The sequence below is a fragment of the Cibotium barometz genome, chromosome 19 (genome assembly GCF_041138505.1).
Source record: "Cibotium barometz isolate CiBa-2024 chromosome 19, ASM4113850v1, whole genome shotgun sequence".
Taxonomy (NCBI): Eukaryota; Viridiplantae; Streptophyta; class Polypodiopsida; order Cyatheales; family Cibotiaceae; genus Cibotium; species Cibotium barometz.
In genome coordinates this window covers 17,531,667-17,556,071 of record NC_141064.1, presented here as the reverse complement: position 1 = coordinate 17,556,071, position 24,405 = coordinate 17,531,667, and the positions used below count along the sequence as shown (strand labels likewise).

General features: G+C 38.0%; 1 protein-coding gene across 2 annotated transcripts; it reads left to right on the top strand.

The window, feature by feature from the left end:
* The first annotated feature begins 18,627 nt into the window (after positions 1 to 18,627).
* On the top strand, positions 18,628 to 22,087 carry LOC147628285 (4-coumarate--CoA ligase-like). 2 transcript variants are annotated; one of them, XM_086813362.1, is made up of 6 exons: positions 18,628 to 19,880; positions 19,987 to 20,185; positions 20,291 to 20,436; positions 20,534 to 20,601; positions 21,382 to 21,484; positions 21,729 to 22,087. In XM_086813362.1, the coding sequence occupies exons 1-6, from the start codon at positions 18,840 to 18,842 to the stop codon at positions 21,867 to 21,869; spliced, it is 1,698 nt and encodes a 565-aa protein (XP_086669488.1). In that variant the 5' UTR covers positions 18,628 to 18,839; the 3' UTR covers positions 21,870 to 22,087. The 2 variants fall into 2 exon arrangements, with proteins under 2 accessions (XP_086669488.1, XP_086669489.1); XM_086813363.1 differs by lacking the exons at positions 21,382 to 21,484; positions 21,729 to 22,087 and having other exon boundaries at positions 18,633 to 19,880; positions 20,534 to 20,605.
* Positions 22,088 to 24,405: the final 2,318 nt, after the last annotated feature.

Here is a 24,405-nt window from a genome sequence, read left to right as displayed (position 1 = left end):
TTGAGTTCAGTAGGGAGGTCTTCGGCTATGGGGTGATAAGGCAACACAGTGAAGCCTTGTTGCAAACAAAGCGCAGAGAGCGCTCTGCGAGTGAAGCCCATCTCTCAAGTAGAGAAGGTAACTAAATAGAGAGGAGATTGAAATGGCTAGTGGGGTTAGTCTTGTGAACGAGATTAGCAGAAGTGGTGGTGTTTTTGACGGAAATTGTGCAGAGTTGGGTCAGAGTAGAGTGTGACCTCCATAGCCACCAATGAAGGGACGTAAGAGCTAGCACAATGGCTGCTGCATCTCCCTTTCTCTCTCCAATTCAAGAAATTTTCAAATCACGTAGTCGCTCTGCCTGATTTGCAAGGCCGGTGGGCTCTCTTTCTCTCTGACCATTGTGAACACCCGCAAGTACCATCACAAATTAGGGTTTCACATACTTAGCTCAGACTATGGTTCTTGTTCTTCTTTGTTGTTTGCGACGATGTGGAAGCTCAAACGATCTCTCTAATGGCAAGTGAGTCTGCTGGCTATAGCATGGCCATTGCTGGCCAGCATTGATCCTTAATGAATGCCTCATCCCTTAAAAATAATCTCTTTCTCTCCCTCATTTACACCATATTGAACTATGGCGTAAGAGGAACAAACCCCCTTTCACCCATAGAGTGCAAGTGTCAAACAACCTTGTTGTGTTGGACTGTAATTCGTAAAAGTTGGAAGCTTATATGTCAAAGAGAAGTTGTTGTCCTCCAGGTTGACTTGTGATAATTAACAACCCATGATGAAATTAAAAAGCAAACCTTAACAAAACTTTTGAAAATCTAATGTTGGTTGTAGTCCTTGAAATCCTTAATTTAACCTCCAAAAAGCAATGGTAGAAGAATCTTGAAAGTATTTGTTTATCTTGGTTGATTATAAAAGTCCTTAATTATAGCAATCAATATATAAAGCTTATAAGCTTTGCTATATAGGCTTATATTATAAGTTTTATAATATAAGGCTTTATTACATGGCTTCAATAATCAAAGCTTAAACCTTTGTGGGAAATGATGGTGGCCGGCGGGCGGCGATGGCCAATATGAAACTGAAGGGAGGAAAAGGCGCGCTAGAGATAGCAATATATTTATTTATTTGTTTTTAGGCCATTGCAATGGCCATTGCATAGAATAAAGCGGACTGCGACTCTAAAATGGCTTGTCGGCGCCGAAAGGTGGAAATATAAGGCTTGTTATATAAAGCTTATCAAGCTTTATTATTAAAAGCTAAGCTTTATTAATAAAAACTTACAAAGCTTTTGGTGGTTAGCGCAAACAGCACAGGTCTCCTCTCTGAATCGCGCCAGCCTGAGAGAAGTCGACGAGTTGGCGCCCGCGTGAGGAAAGAGAGAGATAAAATTCAATTCGCTGTCGTTAGCCGTCAAAGGAGAATGGGTGGAGAGAAATAATAAAAATATATATATAAACTATGCTTTAATTAACCTTTTTACCAAGGGCCCCCAACCCCACGAACTGCACACGGTCAGCGACGCACAGAAAAAAAAAAAACTTAGCGAAATCCACCAGCGCGCAGCGCGGATTTGAAGAGAGAGGAAGTAAAGAAAAAACTGCCCGCAGCCCGTGAAGTCAGATTTGTGCCCAGTGCTGAACTAAGGAGGAGAAAAATAAAATCCCAAATGTAATTTTGAAAAACAAATCCTCTGAATAATTATCATCCTTCCATGATGGATTTCATGTAGTTTTAGCAGTTTAACAATCTGGCTATTGCTCTCCATGCTCCTCTCCTTGCTAATTCAATCTGTACGGACAAATTATGCAGAGGATTAGTGTTGAGGAAGGTGGTTCCTTGGTTTTGGGAAACCCCACTAATGGTTTTTCACCTAGTTTTACCCTTTGGGCAATAGATTGATGGAGATTGGTTATCCAAAAGTTAAAAACAAGTCTTCTTTCAACCATACATAAACATAAATTCAAAAAAAAATCACCTCTTTTTCAATTTAAATTCAAAAAAAACACCTTAAATTCAAAAAACTCACCTCTATTTTTATCATTTTCACCTCTTTATCCACAAGTTTTTGACCGCCTTCAAGAATATTAAATTAAACCAAAGCTCTCATACCATGTCACGGGACCCTTTTGTACTTCTTGAAGAAATAATTAAAAACTCATAGAATATATCAAAAATTTAAAACAAAGACTTGAATTAAATTGAAATCAAATAACATAGCATAACACAAATCAAAGGAAATAAAATAACATCGCCATTAAGACAAGATTGGGTGCAATCTCCCTCCCCCCCCCCATTTGTTACAAAAATCATTTATCTTCTCATACTATGCATTGGGAGCCTATTTAATATTGAAATATGTGATACTATAGTGCTAAGACACCTAGCCAAAGAAATCCCATAAGCTCAAAGCAAGCCTTGTTTTACCTACCTCATATAAAAGGGGTCACTTTTAAGCAAGCCTTGTTTTACCTACCTCATATAAAAGGGGTCACTTTTAAGCAAGCCTTGTTTTACCTACCTCATATAAAAGGGGTCACTTTTAAGCAATGAAATGAAGCAAGCTCTCAAACCTCTTTATATGTACAAGTCTTAATCTTAAACCTAATTGTGCTTAAGTCTAAAGCTTAGTTAGTCTAGGTTATTCATCATTATGATTGTACTTAGGTATCATCCACCCTAGCTTAGATTAGCACTAATCATATTGTAATTAGTATAGGATTAATTTATCTTTAACATCACCATCTCCATGGGAGCTCAGATCCTTAAGTTTTAACATAGTATCAGAGCTAGTTTTCTTCCCATAGCTTCTCATTTGCAAACTCTCTAACTCTCCTCATTATCACTCATTAGTCAAATTTCTACACAGTTAGTAGTAATCTTATCATTAACTTTAATAATCCCGAAGGGTCTCAAACTTAGTTTTAGATTTGGTGGGAGTTTTGAGTGTATTTTTCTAAACTGGTCACACCTTCTTTCCTCGAAACTGACAGAGTTTGGTCTTGGTCATAGTCTGATTCACGGTTCGAGTCTGATAAGATTTTTCGTGAACTATCTTTCTCAAAAAGGTTTGATATTTCAGTTACTATTTTACCAAATTTCTTTCTTTGAATATACACTTAACTGGTTTTTAAATTATGAATTCCAATTAGGAATAAATTAATCATTTATCTGAATAATTCGATCTCGATAGGTTTCCTGAATTTTCTTTTTACAAACCGTGAGAATATAAAACGAGAGAATGTGCTGCATAACAAAAAAAAAATAGCATATGTCAATTCCACTGAGTGTCTATCATGAATACAAAGGAGTCTTACCAAATTGGGTGTGTGAGTGGCGTGACTAGTTTTATTTTTGCATGAACATCCGGCTAGGGGGCCTTGGAACTCTTTTCCTTGGTACCCGGGACAAAACCTAACCAAATTCTTAATTGGATCCCATCACTACAGTGGTTGGCGGTTGGCTAACCCATGGGATTGGTGGATGGGGTTAGGCTAGACTGATGGATCCGTAAATCGAGACTCAAACTTTTGTTTTTACGATAGATACATCGACATGCGTACATCCATACTCCCATTTCCACATCCACACATCCACATACATACATCCATTTTCACATTCCCATTCATATAGCCCCATACGCTCTATACATCTACATCTACATGCATCCATCCACATCTCCATTTACATCCTCGTCTACACATCTATTTCTACATGCATACATCCACATCTCTATTTACATCCTCATCTACACATCTATTTCTACATGCATACATCCACATCTCCATGCATACATCCACCTCCACATCCACATCCACATCTACATCTACATGCATACATCCACCTCCACATTCACATCTACATCTATACATCTACATCTACATGCATACATCCACATCTCCATTCACATCTACATCTACATCTACATGCATCCATCCACCTCCACATCCACATCTACATCTATACATCTACATCTACATGCATACATCCATATCTCCATTCCCATCCACATCTATACATCTACATCTACATGCATCCATCCACCTCCACATCCACATCCACATCTACATCTACATGCATACATCCACATCTCCATTCACATTTACATCTATACATCTACATCTACATGCATCCATCCACCTCCACATCCACATCTACATCTATACATCTACATCTACATGCATACATCCATATCTCCATTCCCATCCACATCTATACATCTACATCTACATGCATCCATCCACCTCCACATCCACATCTACATCTATACATCTACATCTACATGCATACATCCATATCTCCATTCCCATCTACATCTATACATCTACATCTACATGCATCCATCCATATCTCCATTTACATCCTCATCTATACATCTACTTCTACATGCATACATCCATATCTCCATGCATACATCCACCTCCACATTCACACTCACATCCATACCTCTACATCTACATGCAAACATCCATATCTCCATGCATAATAATATTCTTTTAATTAATCTAGGATGATAGTTCCTAGAATATGGTAGGAAGTCCTCTTTTTATGCTTTGAATGAAATTATTTTATGCGTAATTTCTATAAAAATTTTGCCATAGCTCCGCTACTATGACTGATAAGTCTCAATTTTTTCTAAGGGATAAGGTTTATCATTAAGGAAATAATTAGAATGGTCTCTAATTGGATCATCAATCCATAATGGATTGAATCATCGATATACATAAACTAAAAGTATAGAAAAAAGCCATTAATTTGGCCTCAAGCATAGCTTAATCTTGGATTAAGGAAAAGCCTTATGAAAAGCTTCATTTGGATTGAAAAGGGTCATGAGTATGACCATTTCTTAAGTGAGAGAGAGAAAGACCATTAGAATTAAATATAAATAGAATTTTATGTAATTCTTTACTATCATTAATTAATTAACTTCAATAGCATTTCAAAAACCATATCAATTAAGCTTCTCAAGCTTGAGAGGGGTTGAGAAGAGAGAATCATTGAGAAATTATAGAAAAGATCAAAATTCACTATACTTATCTTATAATTTGCTTGATTCTTTGATCACGGTAGAGGCCCCCAACCAATCAATTGGTTTAGTATGTTGATGGAGCCACCAATGGGGATTGAAGAAAGAGAGAAGTATCAAAAACTAGTGAATTATTAAAGAATTCACAGTTCTTGGCTTAGGTAGAGTAGAGTAACAATGCATAAGACACTATATCTTTTTCAACAAGGGAAGGCTTCTATTTATAGGAAAAATTGAGCTAACTGATTCTAGAATTTTCCAAGTCAATTTGGTTGAATTTGGACTAGATTTGGACCTAGTTTGGTTACTTTTTGATTCAATTTGGTTCCATTTTGATTTGGTTTGGTTCAAGAGGTATGAGAGATAAAAATATCACATTATTTTTGAGTTTAAAACTCATTCAAGCATATGAAATATACACCTCCTTTAAAGAACTCCTCTTCCTTACATAAGTGTCAAAATTCTATTGCTCATAGTTTTTTTACTAATAAACCTTGTACATTTTCAACTCTTCATCTTATGTGAAATATGCACCTTCTTTAAAGAACTCCCCTTCCTTACATATGTGTCAAAATTTTATTGCTCATAGTTTTTTACTAATAAACCTTGTACATTTTCAACTCTTCATCTTATGTGAAATATGCACCTTCTTTAAAGAACTCCCCTTTCTTACATATGTGTCAAAATTTTATTGCTCATAGTTTTTTACTAATAAACCTTGTACATTTTCAACTCTTCATCTTATGTGAAATATGCACCTTCTTTAAAGAACTCCCCTTCCTTACATATGTGTCAAAATTTTATTGCTCATAGTTTTTTACTAATAACCCTTGTACATTTTCAACTCTTCATCTTATGTGAGCATTTACTCATTTTTGGGTATCTTCTTTTACAATTTGGATTTATCTCCTCCCTACACATGGATTGATGCTATTGGCCCATAGGAACCTTAATTGGACCATAATCCAAAAAAATTTCTGAAAATCTAGACCCTTAGACTAAGGTTCTTTATACCTATTTCCAATTAATTCCAATTGCACATTGGAAAATTCTTTTTGAATTTCTGTTTCAGGGAAACTTATTTTAATAAGATGAGTTATTTTTCTATCCAAAAATATTCATAATCTGAATATTCTCTCTCTAGAATAATTTTCTCTCTCTAGACTAAAACAGTTAGAAACAAGGTCTTTATATTTCTGAAGAGGGATTGATTACAGGGAAAGATACTAGACATCAAAAAGGGGTTGGGGGAGGAATCTTACATTCTACCCCACTTAAAAAATGCGAGATGTCCTCATCTCGCAAACTGGGATAATTTCGTAAGATGCACGAATATGAGACTTAGAGAAAAATTTTAATCAAGATTAACCACCAAGAAAAGTCTTAAAGAAAGCAAGATAAGAACAAGATTTAAACTTTATTCATTCTCGGAACTTATACAGTAAAGATAGAAGAACTCTTTACACTTCCATAAGCACGTCCATCATATGGTCACAAAAGCAGCACTCACAAGCTGCACAAGTATAGGGTAACTCATCTATGGGAATGATTCTGCTGGTTATTGCCGCACCTATCTCAGTGGTATGAGGTGATCTAACAAAAGGACCTCTGAGAGGTAAGCCAAAAACGGGATAAAGGCATATCTTCTCATGAGGAAGAAAACACGCCAGTAAGAAGACCCACTCAGAAAACCCAAGATGCCTTGATCTCATGAAGCAGTAGTATCGGGGACCCAAACCCAAAGCTTCAATAACCATGGCCAAGCGGACATTGTTACGAAAGTGTTGCTGACCCTAGGGTGTTACCCTAGTTATGTTTTGATAGGTCCGCCATTTGGTCTGAGCTACAGAAGTTCCTAGGTGAGGAAAAAGTGAGCGCTCATACTGTTCTATAAAGTCTTTCTTCACAGACTCTCTTGCATCTTGAAGGTGAGAAATCATCAGGGATAAAACTAATTCCTGTTGCCAAGCCATGAAGGAGATTAAGAAAGAAAGGAGATTGATGGGAGTAAGATTACTGTGAGCGGCAAGTAAAAGTTACGACTTATATAAAGGAAGGAGCTAGCGTAACCTAGAAGCCAACGGTAACTTGCCACTGAAGTTTTACCGTCTTTCCATGATTTGTGTTTGACACGTTTTTCTATAGAAGGTATTAAGAATTTTGAGATGAGGAGATAAAAGAAGCTTGTAGGCTAAGTCACCTACTTTCATTGAATTTAGATATAAGGGTCACAATATCTGGGGGATAACTTCTTATACTCCCCAAGAGATAAAGAACTTCTTTTGGGCCGTACTCGAATGAAAACCAAAACCTTGGTATCCAAAACACCGATTCTCACTTTTGAACTCATTGTTCTAAATCTTTAAAACAGGTGGGACTCCTGAGAAGTATTCTAGGGAAAGAGTCTTCCTTTTTTAAACAGAAACTTTCTTTTATTTTAGAGAGGGAATAATTATAAGATCAGAAAGGAAGATTCTTACTCCAGTATACCTCGAAGGTTGGGGAGGAATCTTACATTCTACCCCACTTAAAAAGTGCGAGATGTCCTCATCTCGCAAGGTAGAGGACAACTCTTTTTCTTAAGATCCAATTTTATTCTGGGGTTCCTTATATTCTGGTCAACCCAACAGAACACTGGGATAATTATCCCTTATATAGAACTTATCATTAAATAACAATTCATTCAGATCATATCATTCATATCTTTAACATGATAATGGTCCATTAGACCGAAAAGTTTTCTTCGGAACATTCCTCCACGGAAATTTCAGTCAAGCAAGTTCTCAATTTGACATCCCTTAACTTGATCTACTGGTCAAGTATTAACAGTAGCAATCTGACAGCACAACCCACTAATCTCATAGTGATTTGCTGAATTCGTTATCATCATTCTAGTTATGAATATCATCACAGGGACTCGTCCCATTCCCCCTCATTGTGGTTTCATTATATTTCAACTAATTTTTAAAAATCAACATTTTTCAATCAGCATTTTCAATCAGAATCCAAATCAATTCATCAATTCTCAAACAGAATTAAAAATCATATCAATCACATTCGAAATCATCATCTGGATAGCATTAACGCTTATAATTTCAAGTCTTAGATTTACTCGTATATACTGTCAGTAAAGAGCTACAGTATACTCTCGGTATATACGGGTAGTCACGGCCCTTGGAATTATAAGGTAAATACTATCATGTCTAGGCCTCAAGCAAGTCAGGGATTCTATATAGGTGCGGCACTTCCATCTGAAGACCCAATTACCAACTTACGAATTTTAGTTTGAATATTAAATTGTATGAATTATCTCACACAATTATAACCTTTTTTTGTTTCTTGATAAATTTTTGATATATTTGTCTTCTCAGTTGATCTTTATTAACCAAATGCTCTGATACCAACTGTAAGATCCCTGTTCCCACCGAGCAACAGATTCGGGATACTAGCAGCGGAAGTAGCACGTCTCGTGCGGGACAGGGGTCCCACATTCAGGGCCTCACCCACGGATATCCGGATAAGAGACTAATCAGTCGGTTGTTCCAAAACCGAACCCGAAAAAAACTTCCTTTACCGGAAAGCACGGGCGATTCCACCAGGATAACTTTTTACTCTAATGTAGTCAAGATCATTTCTGATCGAGTTGATCCAATTACATCTATAAGATACTTGGTCAGATCAAGGAAGAAACTTGCACTTGGATCATTGGGATCAACGCTTTTTTCCCCATTCAAGAGGCACAGCCGTTGATTCCTATCCATAGAACAGTTACTCACAGCAGATACAAAGTACTTCACCAAGATCAAGAGCAAAAGGATTTAAGCAATGACTTCACAAGCTTCAAATCGAACAAGTGTACTCGAAACTCGCTCTTCATACATATCTCTTTTGAAATTTTATACTTCAATTGTACCCTTGAAGAGCATAATTGCATTGCACTTGATTGGTTTACCTTTCTCTTAGTAGCTTCCAAGATGAATATTAATGCTAGCATCTTTTCTTTTAAATCATCCTAGTCTTACGATTCTGTATCTAAAGATAAAGTATGCCAATTACTCCATTTTACATTTATTAAACTATCTTTAGCTATATACTAGCTATCTACGTAATGTGTGAGTGAAAAAGATGGTTGTTACATTATTATTATTTTTTTCCAAAAACATGACCAAGAAGATAGCCATCACCATGTGGAATCCTAGTAGGTCTTTGGAAAACTAGCAATAGTACCATAAGATCGATGCCTTGATTTCCCATAGGGTGGAACATTGTGTCTTAGCTTCACTAATAACTGGGTTAGCCAACCGCCCAACCACTGTAGTGATGGGATCCAATTAAGAATTTGGTTAGGTTTTGTCCCGGGTACCAAGGAAAAGAGTTCCAAGGTCCCCTACTCGGATGTTCATGCAAAAATAAAACTAGTCACACCACTCACACACCCAATATGAAATTACCTTTTCACAGATTCAACCAATTTAAAACAATCCTTTAATAAAACCATAGTATCACTGATCACCATCTTCCAATTTATCCAGTTGATTCTTAATTTTCCCATCATTCCTTCATCAGAGTATCTATGGCATCAACTTGGCAATATAATCACTTATCAAGATGGACTCTCGTTGAAGACTAGTGTGGATGAGATATATCCTGATAGTACATTGGTGCCCACAGTTCTCGATGATGAACTGGTTTCAGTACTCTTGCAACAAGAAGAGCAGTCTAGGCAAAACAGATATGTTATGTGAGTTGGTGACCAAGCTTTTGTTGCCAGTCTCAGAAAGGCAAAGGTAAAGCTTTTTTGCATGGTGGCTAATAAGCCAAAAATTAGAATCCTCAGGTAAGGATGTAGAGAAAGAAGGTGATAAGCCTAAAAAGAAGGGCAAGTGTTACTGTTACAAGAAACCAAGGCACTACATAAATGAGTGTAAGAAAAGGCTAGAGAAAGAGAAAAAGAAAGAATCGGGCAGCATGGCTAGGCTGATGCATCTGCACCAAGTGCAGAGAAGAAGGAATCTGTAAGTTTTGCTCAAGATTATTGGGCATGGACTGTACATTGCAGTTATGACTCTTCTGTTCATGATGTATGCATGTCAGTGGTGGCAGAATCGGATGCTTGGTACTTTGATAGTGGAACTAGTAAGCACATTACTTTATAATAAAAATTATTCTCATCTCTAGAATCTGTTCCAAGTGCACGAACCGTCACATGTGAAAATGGTTCCTCATATCCTATCAAAGGAGTTGGTAGAGTTGTGCTCACTGCTGCAAATGGGGACGCATTTACTCTTTCTAAAGTTTTATATGTGCCAGGCATTAAGAAGAACTTGCTGTCACTTTTAACTTTAGCATTGTCGCCCCTCATCCACCGTACCGGAAGCTCACCATTTTAATCGCACCGAGGCTGGTCAAGACCTTGGCCGACCTTGCTACGCGAGACGTCCTTCATTGACTCTCCGTCAGCAGTTGCAACTTTATTAGTTAGGTCTCCACGACCTTAATCACAAGATGGTCAAAATGCTCCCCCAGCATTCTTGACATAAAACAGTCATTTACAAACAGCATTTACAAACAGCATTTACAAACAGTTTACAATACAATTTCTATTTTAACTTCATTTTTCCACATTATCCCTCATCAATCTACATTACTTATTCCATATTCCATTTATATGTATACTCATCCCATCACATCATTTTCCATCTCATCACTTCAGATTCCTTCACATCACATATCATATATTCACATCCATACATCCATATCTACATCCATACATCTATTTTCACATCCACATCTACATGCACATTCATGCATCCACATCCATACATCCGCATCTACATGCACATTCACATCCATACATCCACATCTATATGCGTACATTCACATCTACATGCATACATCCACATCTCTATGCATACATCCACATCCACATTCACATTCACCTCCATACATCTACATCTACATGCATACATCCACCTCCACATCTACATCCACATCTATACATCTACATCTACATGCATACATCCACATCTCCATTCACATCTACATCTATACATCTACATCTACATGCATCCATCCACCTCCACATCCACATCTACATCTATACATCTACATCTACATGCATACATCCACATCTCCATTCACATCTACATCTATACATCTACATCTACATGCATCCATCCACATCTCCATTTACATCCTCGTCTACACATCTATTTCTACATGCATACATCCACATCTCTATTTACATCCTCATCTACACATCTATTTCTACATGCATACATCCACATCTCCATGCATACATCCACCTCCACATCTACATCTACATGCATACATCCACCTCCACATTCACATCTACATCTATACATCTACATCTACATCTACATGCATACATCCACATCTCCATTCACATCTACATCAACATGCATCCATCCACCTCCACATCCACATCTACATCTATACATCTACATCTACATGCATACATCCATATCTCCATTCCCATCCACATCTATACATCTACATCTACATGCATCCATCACCCTCCACATCCACATCCACATCTACATCTACATGCATACATCCACCTCCACATTCACATCTAAATCTATACATCTACATCTACATGCATACATCCACATCTCCATTCACATCTACATCTATACATCTACATCTACATGCATCCATCCACCTCCACATCCACATCTACATCTATACATCTACATCTACATGCATACATCCATATCTCCATTCCCATCCACATCTATACATCTACATCTACATGCATCCATCCACCTCCACATCCACATCTACATCTACATGCATACATCCATATCTCCATTCCCATCTACATCTATACATCTACATCTACATGATCTCCATTTACATCCTCATCTATACATCTACTTCTACATGCATACATCCACATCTCCATGCATACATCCACCTCCACATTCACACTCACATCCATACCTCTACATCTACATGCAAACATCCATATCTCCATGCATAATAATATTCTTTTAATTAATCTAGGATGATAGTTCCTAGAATATGGTAGGAAGTCCTCTTTTTATGCTTTGAATGAAATTATTTTATGCGTAATTTCTATAAAAAATTTGCCATAGCTCCGCTACTATGACTGATAGGTCTCAATTTTTTCTAAGGGATAAGGTTTATCATTAAGGAAATAATTAGAATGGTCTCTAATTGGATCATCAATCCATAATGGATTGAATCATCGATATACATAAACTAAAAGTATAGAAAAAAGCCATTAATTTGGCCTCAAGCATAGCTTAATCTTGGATTAAGAAAAAGCCTTATGAAAAGCTTCATTTGGATTGAAAAGGGTTATGAGTATGACCATTTCTTAAGTGAGAGAGAGAAAGACCATTAGAATTAAATATAAATAGAATTTTATGTAATTCTTTACTATCATTAATTAATTAACTTCAATAGCATTTCAAAAACCATATCAATTAAGCTTCTCAAGCTTGAGAGGGGTTGAGAAGAGAGAATCATTGAGAAATTATAGAAAAGATCAAAATTCACTATACTTATCTTATAATTTGCTTGATTCTTTGATCACGGTAGAGGCCCCCAACCAATCAATTGGTTTAGTATGTTGATGGAGCCACCAATGGGGATTGAAGAAAGAGAGAAGTATCAAAAACTAGTGAATTATTAAAGAATTCACAGTTCTTGGCTTAGGTAGAGTAGAGTAACAATGCATAAGACACTATATCTTTTTCAACAAGGGAAGGCTTCTATTTATAGGAAAAATTGAGCTCCTGACCAAACAAACAGATTCTAGAATTTTCCAAGTCAGTTTGGTTGAATTTGGACTAGATTTGGACCTAGTTTGGTTATTTTTTGATTCGATTTGGTTCCATTTTGATTTGGTTTGGTTCAAGAGATATGAGAGATAAAAATATCACATTATTTTTGAGTTTAAAACTCATTCAAGCATGTGAAATATGCACCTCCTTTAAAGAACTCCTCTTCCTTACATAAGTGTCAAAATTCTATTGCTCATAGTTTTTTTACTAATAAACCTTGTACATTTTCAACTCTTCATCTTATGTGAAATATGCACCTTCTTTAAAGAACTCTCCTTCCTTACATATGTGTCAAAATTTTATTGCTCATAGTTTTTTACTAATAAACCTTGTACATTTTCAACTCTTCATCTTATGTGAAATATGCACCTTCTTTAAAGAACTCCCCTTCCTTACATATGTGTCAAAATTTTATTGCTCATAGTTTTTTACTAATAACCCTTGTACATTTTCAACTCTTCATCTTATGTGAAATATGCACCTTCTTTAAAGAACTCCCCTTCCTTACATATGTGTCAAAATTTTATTGCTCATAGTTTTTTACTAATAAACCTTGTACATTTTCAACTCTTCATCTTATGTGAGCATTTACTCGTTTTTGGGTATCTTCTTTTACAATTTGGATTTATCTCCTCCCTACACATGGATTGATGCTATTGGCCCATAGGAACCTTAATTGGACCATAATCCAAAAAAATTTCTGAAAATCTAGACCCTTAGACTAAGGTTCTTTATACCTATTTTCAATTAATTCCAATTGCACATTGAAAAATTCTTTTTGAATTTCTGTTTCAGGGAAACTTATTTTAATAAGATGAGGTATTTTTCTATCCAAAAATATTCATAATCTGAATATTCTCTCTCTAGAATAATTTTCTCTCTCTAGGCTAAAACAGTTAGAAACAAGGTCTTTATATTTCTGAAGAGGGATTGATTACAGGGAAAGATACTAGACATCAAAAAGGGGTTGGGGGAGGAATCTTACATGTGCAGATAACTCCTCATCCAGTAAAAAGAGGTAGTAAGATTGTACTCACTCTACTGCATATGGTGAGATAATTACTCTCTCAGAAGTCTTGTTTTTGCTAGGTATTAAAAAGAACTTGCTATCAATCTTTGTCATTTCTAGAGCAAGCCTAGTAGTCAAGTTTGTTGATGGTAGCCTGTAGGTGACTGGAGTAATGGAGACATCAATGTAATATCTGGTGCTCTAAGCCATGGGCTTTACAGGTTGGACAAGTGTAAGAGATTAGCATATAATGCTTGTTTAGTTTTACTATTTTTTACCGAATTGTAAAAACTTTTATAGCATTTAATTATTGTAAGATTTGTAAAGAGATTAAATATTCTTTTTATTCTTACACATTTATAAGAAAAAGTACAAGAAACTTGTTGTGCTCTTCTTCTTTCTCTTAATTATTTGTAAGAAGAACACGAAGTGGAAGAAAAGGAAGAGACTCTTCTTAAACTTCTTCTTCTTATACATTTATAAGAAGAAGAAGAAATTGTCATATTCTTCTTCTTTCTCTTAATTATTTGTAAGAAGAAAGAAGAAGAAGAGGAAGAAGAAAAAGTGGAAGAAGAGGAAGAGACTCTTCTTCAACTTCTTCTTCTTCTTCTTCTACTACTACTACTACTTCAACTACTACTACTACTACTACTACTACTACTACTACTACTACTACTACTACTACTACTACTACTGTTGCTGCTGCTGCTATTGCTGCTATCTACTACTGCTCTTGTACTCCTGCTACTTCTTCTTTTATAATTAATAATTCTTTTTTTTGGTAAGGTCTTGTTAAACCTTTCAATTAGGTCTCTTCTCTAACGCGAGTTTGCTTGACACTCATTGTCACGTAAGAGTCTACTCTTCTTCTCCCTTATTCATATCTATATAGCACCTTCTCATACATTGAGAATTTTTAGACTTTGCCTAAAGCTTGTAATGCACAGAGCTTATAGCATAGAGCGTATATGCTCTTAATGCATAAGTGCTTAATGCATAATAGCTAATAAATAAGCTCTTATATATACATAATGCATAAGAGCATGTGTATAAGCCATTAGCTCTTATAATGCACAAGGGCCTATGCATAGGCTGTCATCCATAATGCAAAAGAGCATGTGCATAGGCTCTTACGCACAATACAATACAAATAAGAGCTTATGGATAAGCTCATATGCATTATAAGGGCTAATGCATTGTGGATAAGAGCTACTGTACTTATGCACACATAGAGAGAGAAAACATGGAGAAGGGATTATGCATTATGCATATATATATATATATATATATAGCGAGAGAGAGAGAGAGAGAGAGAGAGAAGGGCGAGCTTGCAATAGACCCAGGATGCTGGGTAGTCCTCTCAGGACAAACCAGGGAGGGTTCTCAACAACAGACCAAGGCATCAGGAAGAGGCCGAGGATGTTGGTTTGTCCTCTGATCACGACCAGGCAGGGTTCTCAACAAACCGACTAAGGCATCAGGAAGTGGATCGGGGGAGAAGAGGAGCGTGGCCGTGCCTTTAATGGAGACTGGGGGAACTCGACCGGGTAGGTCTGCTGTTGCCGCAAAGGCTTCGACGGTTGAGGATGTAGCAATGGACTAGTTGGTTCCCAAGGAAGACACAATGGAGGGTCCTCTACCAACTTACCAACAAGACATGAAGTGGTGACTGAATCACACAACTTAATGAGATGGACGCATGTCACTGAATCACATGGGGATGCAGATCGTAATGATATGGACACAACTGCATCCCCATGTGACTGAATCATATGGGGACACTATTTCTAGCTTCTTTTTTTTTATGAATGCTAGAAAGTAGTATATGTACTATTTTTCATTCCCTTAGAACTTCAAGCTACATAAGATCTAAATGGTTCCCACACAAGCATGGCTAAATGTGTCTACCCACATGCAACTACTAGCTACTCATCATATGGAAATAATTCAAATTATTAGTATTTGACTAAGTCACATGGCTACATCAAACATAAATTGATCTTTAAAGTTCGCATTCACAGGCATGTGCTAATTTAAACTTTGCATGCATGTGCTAATTTAAATGCAAAGTTTAAATCCCAACTTAATAGAATAAAGTTTTAAATGAAAACTTTTAACAAGATAAATCATACGATATCAATGCCAACACTTTTATAACCCCATGTTAATATCATCACGAGATCTAATAAATAAAGTCAAGCCCCTTTAACCCATGGCTTCTTGCTTGCTTACATTGATTAGAGGTAAACATGTCAGAAAGGAAAGCTTTAATCCTTTCTTCTTTTTCTCTCAATTGTGCTCCTTGTTCTCCTCTAATAACTCAAAACTTGTAACAAATCGATTAAAAAATGTTAGAGATTATGGCAATGAAAAGTAAAGACATATGACAAGTATAAATGTGTTAACTTTAGGAGATTAAAATTTAGAAGCAATTATTATGGATGATTAAGCAAGAGCCATGTATATCTCATTATTTCTACTTACGAATTTTAGCTCGTATTTTCAAACAAAAAATCAAAATATCTTTTGGAAAGAACATGCATGGGTTGTATCTTGCCTTTTTCGTTCAATTAAAAACTCCTAGTATGTAAATTTTCATTTTTGATACACTATGTACAAGCGACACTTGTTCACATGATGTGTCTCAAGCATCAACTAAAATGCAAGGTGATGGTGGCTATAGTTTCCACATTCATGACATGGGATTTTTGCTTTATAAATAATGTGGTGCTTTTATCCCTTTTCTTAGACACAACATGTCACCAATTTACTTGCAGCTTTTGTAAAAGTGCTTGTCCTTGGAAAACCTTATGAAAATGAATAATCACTTAGCCAACTACACCATACTCCCCCGTTTAAATTTACCCCTTGAGAACACATGAAGATCGAAGCATACAACTTAGGGTTCGGGAAAAGATAGGTTCAACTAAGCCTAGAACTTGTTCAGCTTTAGGAAAAACCTTTCCAAAATTATGGGAGAAGGAAAAAAAGCTCTTCAAAATTTTCAAGTTCTAGTTATATTTTGGAGAAAATATAAAGAAAATGCCTGCTCAATGATAATTTCCTCCTCAACCGTGGGCAAAAAGGATTCCTGTACGGTTCAGTAAAAAGAGTTTCCCGAACACATACAACTACAAGGAAAATGATGTAAAACAAAAGGGGAATTCAACACTAAACGGAGAGGAGCTAGTTGTATGGAGAAGGTGGGCACAATGGATGTGGACAATGGGAGTGAAAGAAATGAGGAAAACCCTTTATGCACTTATTAATGTCTAGTGGGAAACATGGGCATAACTTGGTACTTTTTGTTTTGTATTCAAAAGTTTTTGGTTGATTCCAGAAAATATTTGTTTTCAATGTTAGAAATTGTTCTATTAATGAAGTCTCTAAGGTCACATTTGTTTTAAGATGTAGACAACGGAGGGTGTGAAAGCAGGTCCCTAGCTCATGGGGCTCTATCTTTAAACCAAAGTATGTAAAATATATTTTGGACAAATTATATAGAAGATGGTTATTAACAAAAATGTTTGAAATTCAAAGATTATCACGATGCATATTTCAATTTTGAATTGAGAATTATAACAATGATTGATTAGAACTAGCACTCTCATTCTAGTTGGACTAGTCCTACTTTGGAAGATATTTGAGTTAATGCTCGACTAGAAAAGGGATGCCTTGGTGCCTTGTTGGAATTTTGACCAACATTCATTTTCAAAAATCAAAGAAAACTTTGTGAAAGCATCAACTCTTGGATATTTCTTATGCATGCATTGCATTATGGGGTGAGTTTTTTCTTCAGGCATGCGGTGGTGGGTTTATACTTAATATAGTTCGTTTATTTTTTTTAAATAAAAAAATCCGTTTAGCATCTTATTCTTCCCTTCTCTTCTAGCAAACAAAGGCTAACCCTTAACCAATCAAAAAAGGATGCTCCTCTTATTCAATTGGTTTTCCTTTAAAATACATATAGTAAAGGGGCTATTCCCATGCCACATCTATTTTGGGTCACTTAGCTATGCACACAACCATCTAAAATGCTTATGCAGTTCTTGGGTGGAAGTGGATATAATAAAATCGATCATTTGGCACTCAACACTTGAACCTGTGCACCTAGCTTCCAAAGCCGAACCTCTATCCCCTCTCCCCACCAAAAACAAACAAACACACACACACACACATACGATAAGATGTGGAATATATAGAAATCCCAATGCAATACAAAAGTAATCCAAGTTTACATGTGAAGTGAAGATGGGTCATAATTTTTGCCACGTAGTTTAATGTGATGGAACCAGTGCTCAAAAAAAATGGCATTCTAGTGTATCTGTACCGGTGAAAATTAAGAAAAACTGATTGAGATTTTAAGTAGCCCTTATTTTTTTATTCTTAAGGAAAAAATTTTCATATATTTTAGTTATAAAACCGGCATATTATTGGAAACAAAAAGCGTTGTCCTTCTTTTGATTGGTGAAAAAATATGTTCTTTTCGAAGATGGAACTGTGTACACCAAATGTTATGTGACAAGTTACAAGGGCAAAATGAGGTCCTTATTTGTGACTACAGTCACAAAAGAATATGTTGGAAGAATATTCCATATGCGTGGGCTGGTCAAAAGCTGCGGGTGGCAACGTCACACGAGGGCTGGTCGCAAGGGCGGCCGGGCGCCCGGTGTGGCAAGGTCACACGAGGATAGCGCGTCGCCGACTCGCCAGCAAATCTTATACCACGTTACATGCGACTTGGTCAGTATTTGACTGGTTCTACACGCCAAATGAGCTGCTTGTAACAACGCTTGGCTTTTATCTGCCCACGACTCCACCTGTGCCCCCATAAGAGTTTGCTCTGCATTAATTCTCTCCCCTCTGAGAGAGCCCTCTTCCCTGCCTCCCCTTTCTCTTGTGTGAGTGTGGGGGTCGGTGCGTGGATAGGTGGAGCATTCCCAGATTTCTGCATTTTTCCAAGCTTTGCAGGTCGTTGGCTATGGCGGAAGTTCTTTCCCCTGCACCCCCTGTCTCTCTGCCCTTGCCGGCTCATTCTAAATCTTCATTCCCTGTAGAGCACATCTTCCGATCACGTCTGCCAGATATCGACATCCCCAATCACCTCACGTTGTCTGAATACATCTTCGAGCGGGCGGCTCTATACCCGGACAAGCCCTGCATCATCGAGCACTCCACAGGCAAGGAGTACTCCTATGCGGAGGTAGAACTCCTCTCACGGCGGACGGCCGCCGGCTTGGCCAAAATGGGGATTAACCAGGGCGACGTGGTGATGCTGCTACTGCCCAATTGCGCCGAGTTCGTGCTGCTCTTCTTGGGCGTGGCCATGAGAGGCGCCGTGGCCACCACTGCCAATCCTCTGTACAAGCCAGCGGAGATCCATCGCCAGGTGCAGTCCGCCAAGGTCTGCCTCATCGTCACGCAGGCGGCCTACGTCGAGAAGCTGGCAGAAGAATGCGACCAGCACATACGCATTCTCACTATTGACGATTCCGTGGAAGGCTACCAACACGTCTCCGTCCTGATGGAAGCGGACGAGAAGGATTTCCCTGACGTAGTGATCGACGCCGACGACGTGGTAGCGCTGCCATATTCCTCCGGCACCACCGGTCTGCCGAAAGGGGTGATGCTCACTCACAAGAGCTTGATAACGAGCGTGGCGCAGCAGGTGGACGGAGAGAATCCGAATTTGCATTTCTCAACGGAAGATGTAGTTCTGTGCGTGCTGCCGCTCATTCACATTTTCTGTTTGAACTCGGTGCTGCTGTGCGCTCTGAGGGCGGGCGCAAGCGTTGCGATCATGCAGAGGTTCGAGGTGGTTGGTCTTTTGCAGTTCATAGAGAAGCAAAGGATAACGGTGGTGGCGGTGGTGCCGCCGATTGTGCTGGCCATAACCAAGTGTCCGACAGTGGATCAATACGACATCTCGAGTATAAGGAAGGTGCTGTCGGGGGCAGCGCCGATGGGCAAGGAACTTGAGGATGCGTTCAGAGCGCGTTTGCCCAATGCTGTGATAGGCCAGGTTAGGCGCCAAATTGATCAATGATATGTGGTTAAGGCTACAATGTGCAGTTAGGGTTAATCGTAAGGTTTGGTGGATTAATTCGGATTATGATCTGAATTTACAGGGCTATGGGATGACGGAAGCTGGCCCCGTTCTGTCGATGTGCTCGTCGTTTGCCAAATACCCAACTCCCGTGAAGCCGGGCTCTTGCGGCACCGTGGTGAGGAACGCGGAGATGAAGATCGTAGACCCGGAGACCGGTGCCTCCGTCTCCTACAACCAGCCCGGAGAGATCTGCATCCGGGGGAAACAAATCATGAAAGGTTAGATTACTGCCCATCTTCTCTTCTTTAATCCTGCTACTTAATCTCGCATTAACACATGGCAGCATATGTATTGATGCATAGCTCCCTGATGTCTGATGACAGGCTACCTGAATAATGCCGAGGCCACCGCCTACACCATTGACAAAGATGGGTGGCTGCACAGCGGCGACATAGGTTTTGTCGACGAAGACGATGAGGTCTTCATCGTGGACCGAGTCAAGGAGATTATTAAATACAAAGGTTTTCAGGTAATGATAAAATAATGTCCTACTTACCCAAATTTGGATGGTAAATTAGTACGCACACAGCAAGCTGATATTGATTTGATTTTTCTACTTGTGGTAGGTGCCCCCTGCTGAGCTGGAATCCATGCTGATTGGACATCCAGGAATTCACGATGCAGCGGTTGTTCCGTAAGTTCTGCTGTCCCTAACTGTATTTATTATGTCCCTGCATCAAAAAATAGCGTTTTAATAATGGAAACCCCAAAATGAAGCGTGGGAGTGGATTACCTCAACAACCTCATAAATAGGATATGGGATGATGACATGGCATATCTATATGGAATACTAGTGTTTTAGTAACAAAAATACGATATGGGATGATGACATGGGCATATCTATATGGAATACTAGTGTTTTAGTAACAAAAATTAAACCAGCGAGTGCTCACATAACCCCCGTTTGTAGTGTAATTTTCTAGGTTCAAATATAGAAATCCCGTTTGGAATTGGATGTTGCCTTTAATTTTAAGGGTTGACATTTACGCATTTAAGGTCATGATTTTCAAGTCCAAATCTTGGTTAAGCCTAAGCATTATCTTTAATTTAAGGAACATTTTTTTGAGCATTGTTCTATACATCTATAGTAGTAGCTCAATTGGTGATAGATTTTAGTAGCTAAGTTGGTAATAGAGGAAGAGTGTTATCCCAGAGGTCCTGCATTTGATCCTCTTACAAATTGCTGGTGGTGGTGGTGTTATCTCCTATGCGTATAGTGTATGATATGACATGATGACATGGCATATGAACCTCATCGATAAATGCTAGCGTGACTCTTCTCGTGGGCGTATATAAGCCTATTCATGTATTAAATCTTTATTGAATTATAGAATGGCAGTATTTATACATAAGTATATTGAATTCGGTATAATGATCTGTGGCTGACCGTTGTATATCTCCTGTGGCCCTACAGAGAGCCGGATGATGCCGCGGGGGAGCTTCCCGTTGCATTCGTGGTGAGATCCAATGGTTCGGATATCTCAGAACAGGAGATCAAGCAATACATAGCCAAACAGGTAAATATATTATGAAATGGCAATGGCATTGATGGAAAGAAAAGCCTTGGTAAATATTGATCAGGATCAGGTCGTGCGCACGAGAATGATCGGTTGCGTTAGTGCTGCACACGAGAATCTCATGATCTGTTTATATATAATACTGATTAACTATGGGTCCGCAGAATGATCGGTAGCGTTAGTGCTGCACAAAAGAATCTCATGATCTGTTCATAGATAATCCTGATTAATTATGGATCCGCAGGTTGTGTTCTACAAGAGGATCTGCAAAGTGTATTTCATTGATGCCATCCCGAAGTCGCCCACCGGCAAGATTTTGCGACGAGAGTTGAAAAAGAAGATCGCAGATGAAGCCGCCCTTCGAAAATCGCAAAACGCTCAGTAAATAGTATCCCCACCCCACCAGCCGAGGAATACACTCTCCTTGCTGTAGCTCCCAATTTGCGAGCCATTTTGTGTGTGTGGACCAAGACCACCACCCCCTCACGCTTTCATATGATCTATTTGTGCGGGCAACTCAGCCTTAATCATATAAGTTTCATACTTTCTCTCATTATCTTGATTAGTTAATGAAAGAACTGCATCCCATTATCGTTATCCTAATCCTAATTACAAGGCTTGTCTATGGTGGGTATATATGGGGAAGTGTGTGGGGAAGAGAGAGACCTCTTTTCTTTAGCTACATTTTTTAATTATATAGAGAGAAAAAGGACATTTTATCAGGCTAAATTGTTTAAGAGCAAGGGAGGGAGAGAGTAAAGGGTTGACACATAGCTAGATGAATCTTGTGTCAATTTTTTTAATAGAAATGTATGTCCAAGAATAGAGAAAATTGCAACCCTCATTTTTGAAGTTGTCTAGAGAGAAGACACTAGTCATTGATCATTTATATTGATCCTAATCATTAACATTGTAATAATACAACAACTATTGGGCAAAGTTGTGAGTGCTTTTCTAAGGTTTCATTTTAGTGTGTAATGATGCCTTAGATCCATCTTAGGTCAATCTTTAGTTATGTTAATGCAACTGCTAGGATGTTTCTTAGAAAGAAATTGTAGAGGTAGAAATGGATGAAAAAGATAAAATGTCCAACCATGTTAACAATGGCAAGAGTCTCATAGATTAGCTCAGCGGTGCTAGTGTTAATATTAATGAGGAAAAAGGTGTCTTCATTTTACTTGCTAGTATGCATGATACTTACGAGCAATGTGTGTACTCTTGCCAATCAATCCAATGTAACTGATACTTATGAGCACTATGTGTCTACTCTTGCTAATCAATCCAATATGACTCTTGCATCAATTGCCTCTTCTTTGATCCTTGAATAAACTAGGATGGAAGCGAAGAAGTCTACCAAAGAACCTAATTCTCAAATTCTAGCTGAAACATCTGTCATCATGGATGAGGAAAAGAAGAAGAAGGTACCTCGAACTTGCTACTATTACAAGAAAAAGGGACATGAAGCTAGATTCTGTTATAAGAAGAAGCGAGATGAGGAGAATAAGAAGAGTGAAGATAAGAAGATTGGAAGCAATAACATTGAGGTCAATGTTTAAATGCAATGACGGGCCATAAGCTAAGATTTGGGACAAATCATTATGTTGATTAACATGTAATTAGCAAGAAATAATACACAATGCCTAAGTGATTTATCATTTCACCAAAGGATGGACATAACATTCCTCCATAGCTAAAGTATGGTAGCTCTAGGCTCCAATGTAGATTCCAAAAGTCATGATCCAAAAGTTATAAATGAAGATCCATGAGCCCCTTTTATAGTTGAGCCCATGCCCATGCCCTAACTAAAGTTCCTACTTTATTACAAACCATCCCTTCCCCAAAGATTTTGTCCTCAAAATTTACTTTATGTATACTTGGGTATATCCTCCAATATACATCAATGGAGAGGATGGTAATGATCTCATAATAGGCTGCATGCATCGATCAAGTAGCCAACATTCTCCTCAATGTATACACTCATCATGATGGCCATTGAAGTCTAATATCAATAAGAATAAGCCTTCAAATGAAATTCTATAAAATATGTCTAGGAAATTTTAGCATGTATACTCTCATGGAACCCTTGTAATCCAAAGAAAAACATGCCACATGGTCAAGAAACACCCTCCATAGATAAACCTTGTTCATTGCACATAAGAAAGTGGTTCCTCATCCAAGGGTAAATGCTTCCATTTGATGAGGAATTCTTCAATGCTCCTATTTCTCAATTCTCTTGCTCTCCGGATCATATATGATCTCCCCTTCTTCATCCATGGGTGGAAGCTCCTCCATCACTTGAGGTATAGGCCCCAAAATTTTCTTAAGACTGGATACATGAAATACATTGTGGATTCTTGTAAAAGTGGGCAAATCAATCTTGTAGGCCAAGTCACCAACCTTCTTGAGCACCAAATATGGCCCATAATATCTAAGAGAAAACTTTGTGCTGGTGGAGCCTTTGAGAATGTTATGAGATGGCTCTTTGGAAGCTCCAACAACACATAGTCACCTTTTTAAAACTTCACATTACATCTATGCTCATCCGTATTAGCGTTCCTGACATTTTGGGCCTTCTTCATGTTGTCCTTGCAAAGTTGAAGAAGCTGTCTCATCCTTTCCGATTCATCTTTGGCTAAACGATTAACCACCTTGTCCTCTTGAAAATCTATAGATGGCATATGCACTTGATACCCATAAATAGCGCCAAAAGGAGACATCCCAATGCTCAAATGCTCAAATGCTTGCTTGATTTATGACAAAATTCAACAAGATGCAACCATTTATCGCATGAAGCTTGTATACATATCATGACAATAGTGTCTGAAGTACATCTCAAGCCACTTGTTAGTACTCTATTTGCCCATCTGTTTGAGGATGATAGGCTGTAGATGGAGTGAGTTATGTGCCCATGTTCTCATATA

Excerpts from the sequence above, each read along its gene's own strand:
- LOC147628285 (XM_086813362.1), top strand. The coding sequence starts at position 18,840 with ATGGCGGAAGTTCTTTCCCCTGCACCCCCTGTCTCTCTGCCCTTGCCG. Across the intron at positions 20,437-20,533 it reads TTAAATACAAAGGTTTTCAG|GTGCCCCCTGCTGAGCTGGA; the intron begins GTAATGATAAAA and ends TACTTGTGGTAG. Across the intron at positions 21,485-21,728 it reads AGCAATACATAGCCAAACAG|GTTGTGTTCTACAAGAGGAT; the intron begins GTAAATATATTA and ends ATGGATCCGCAG.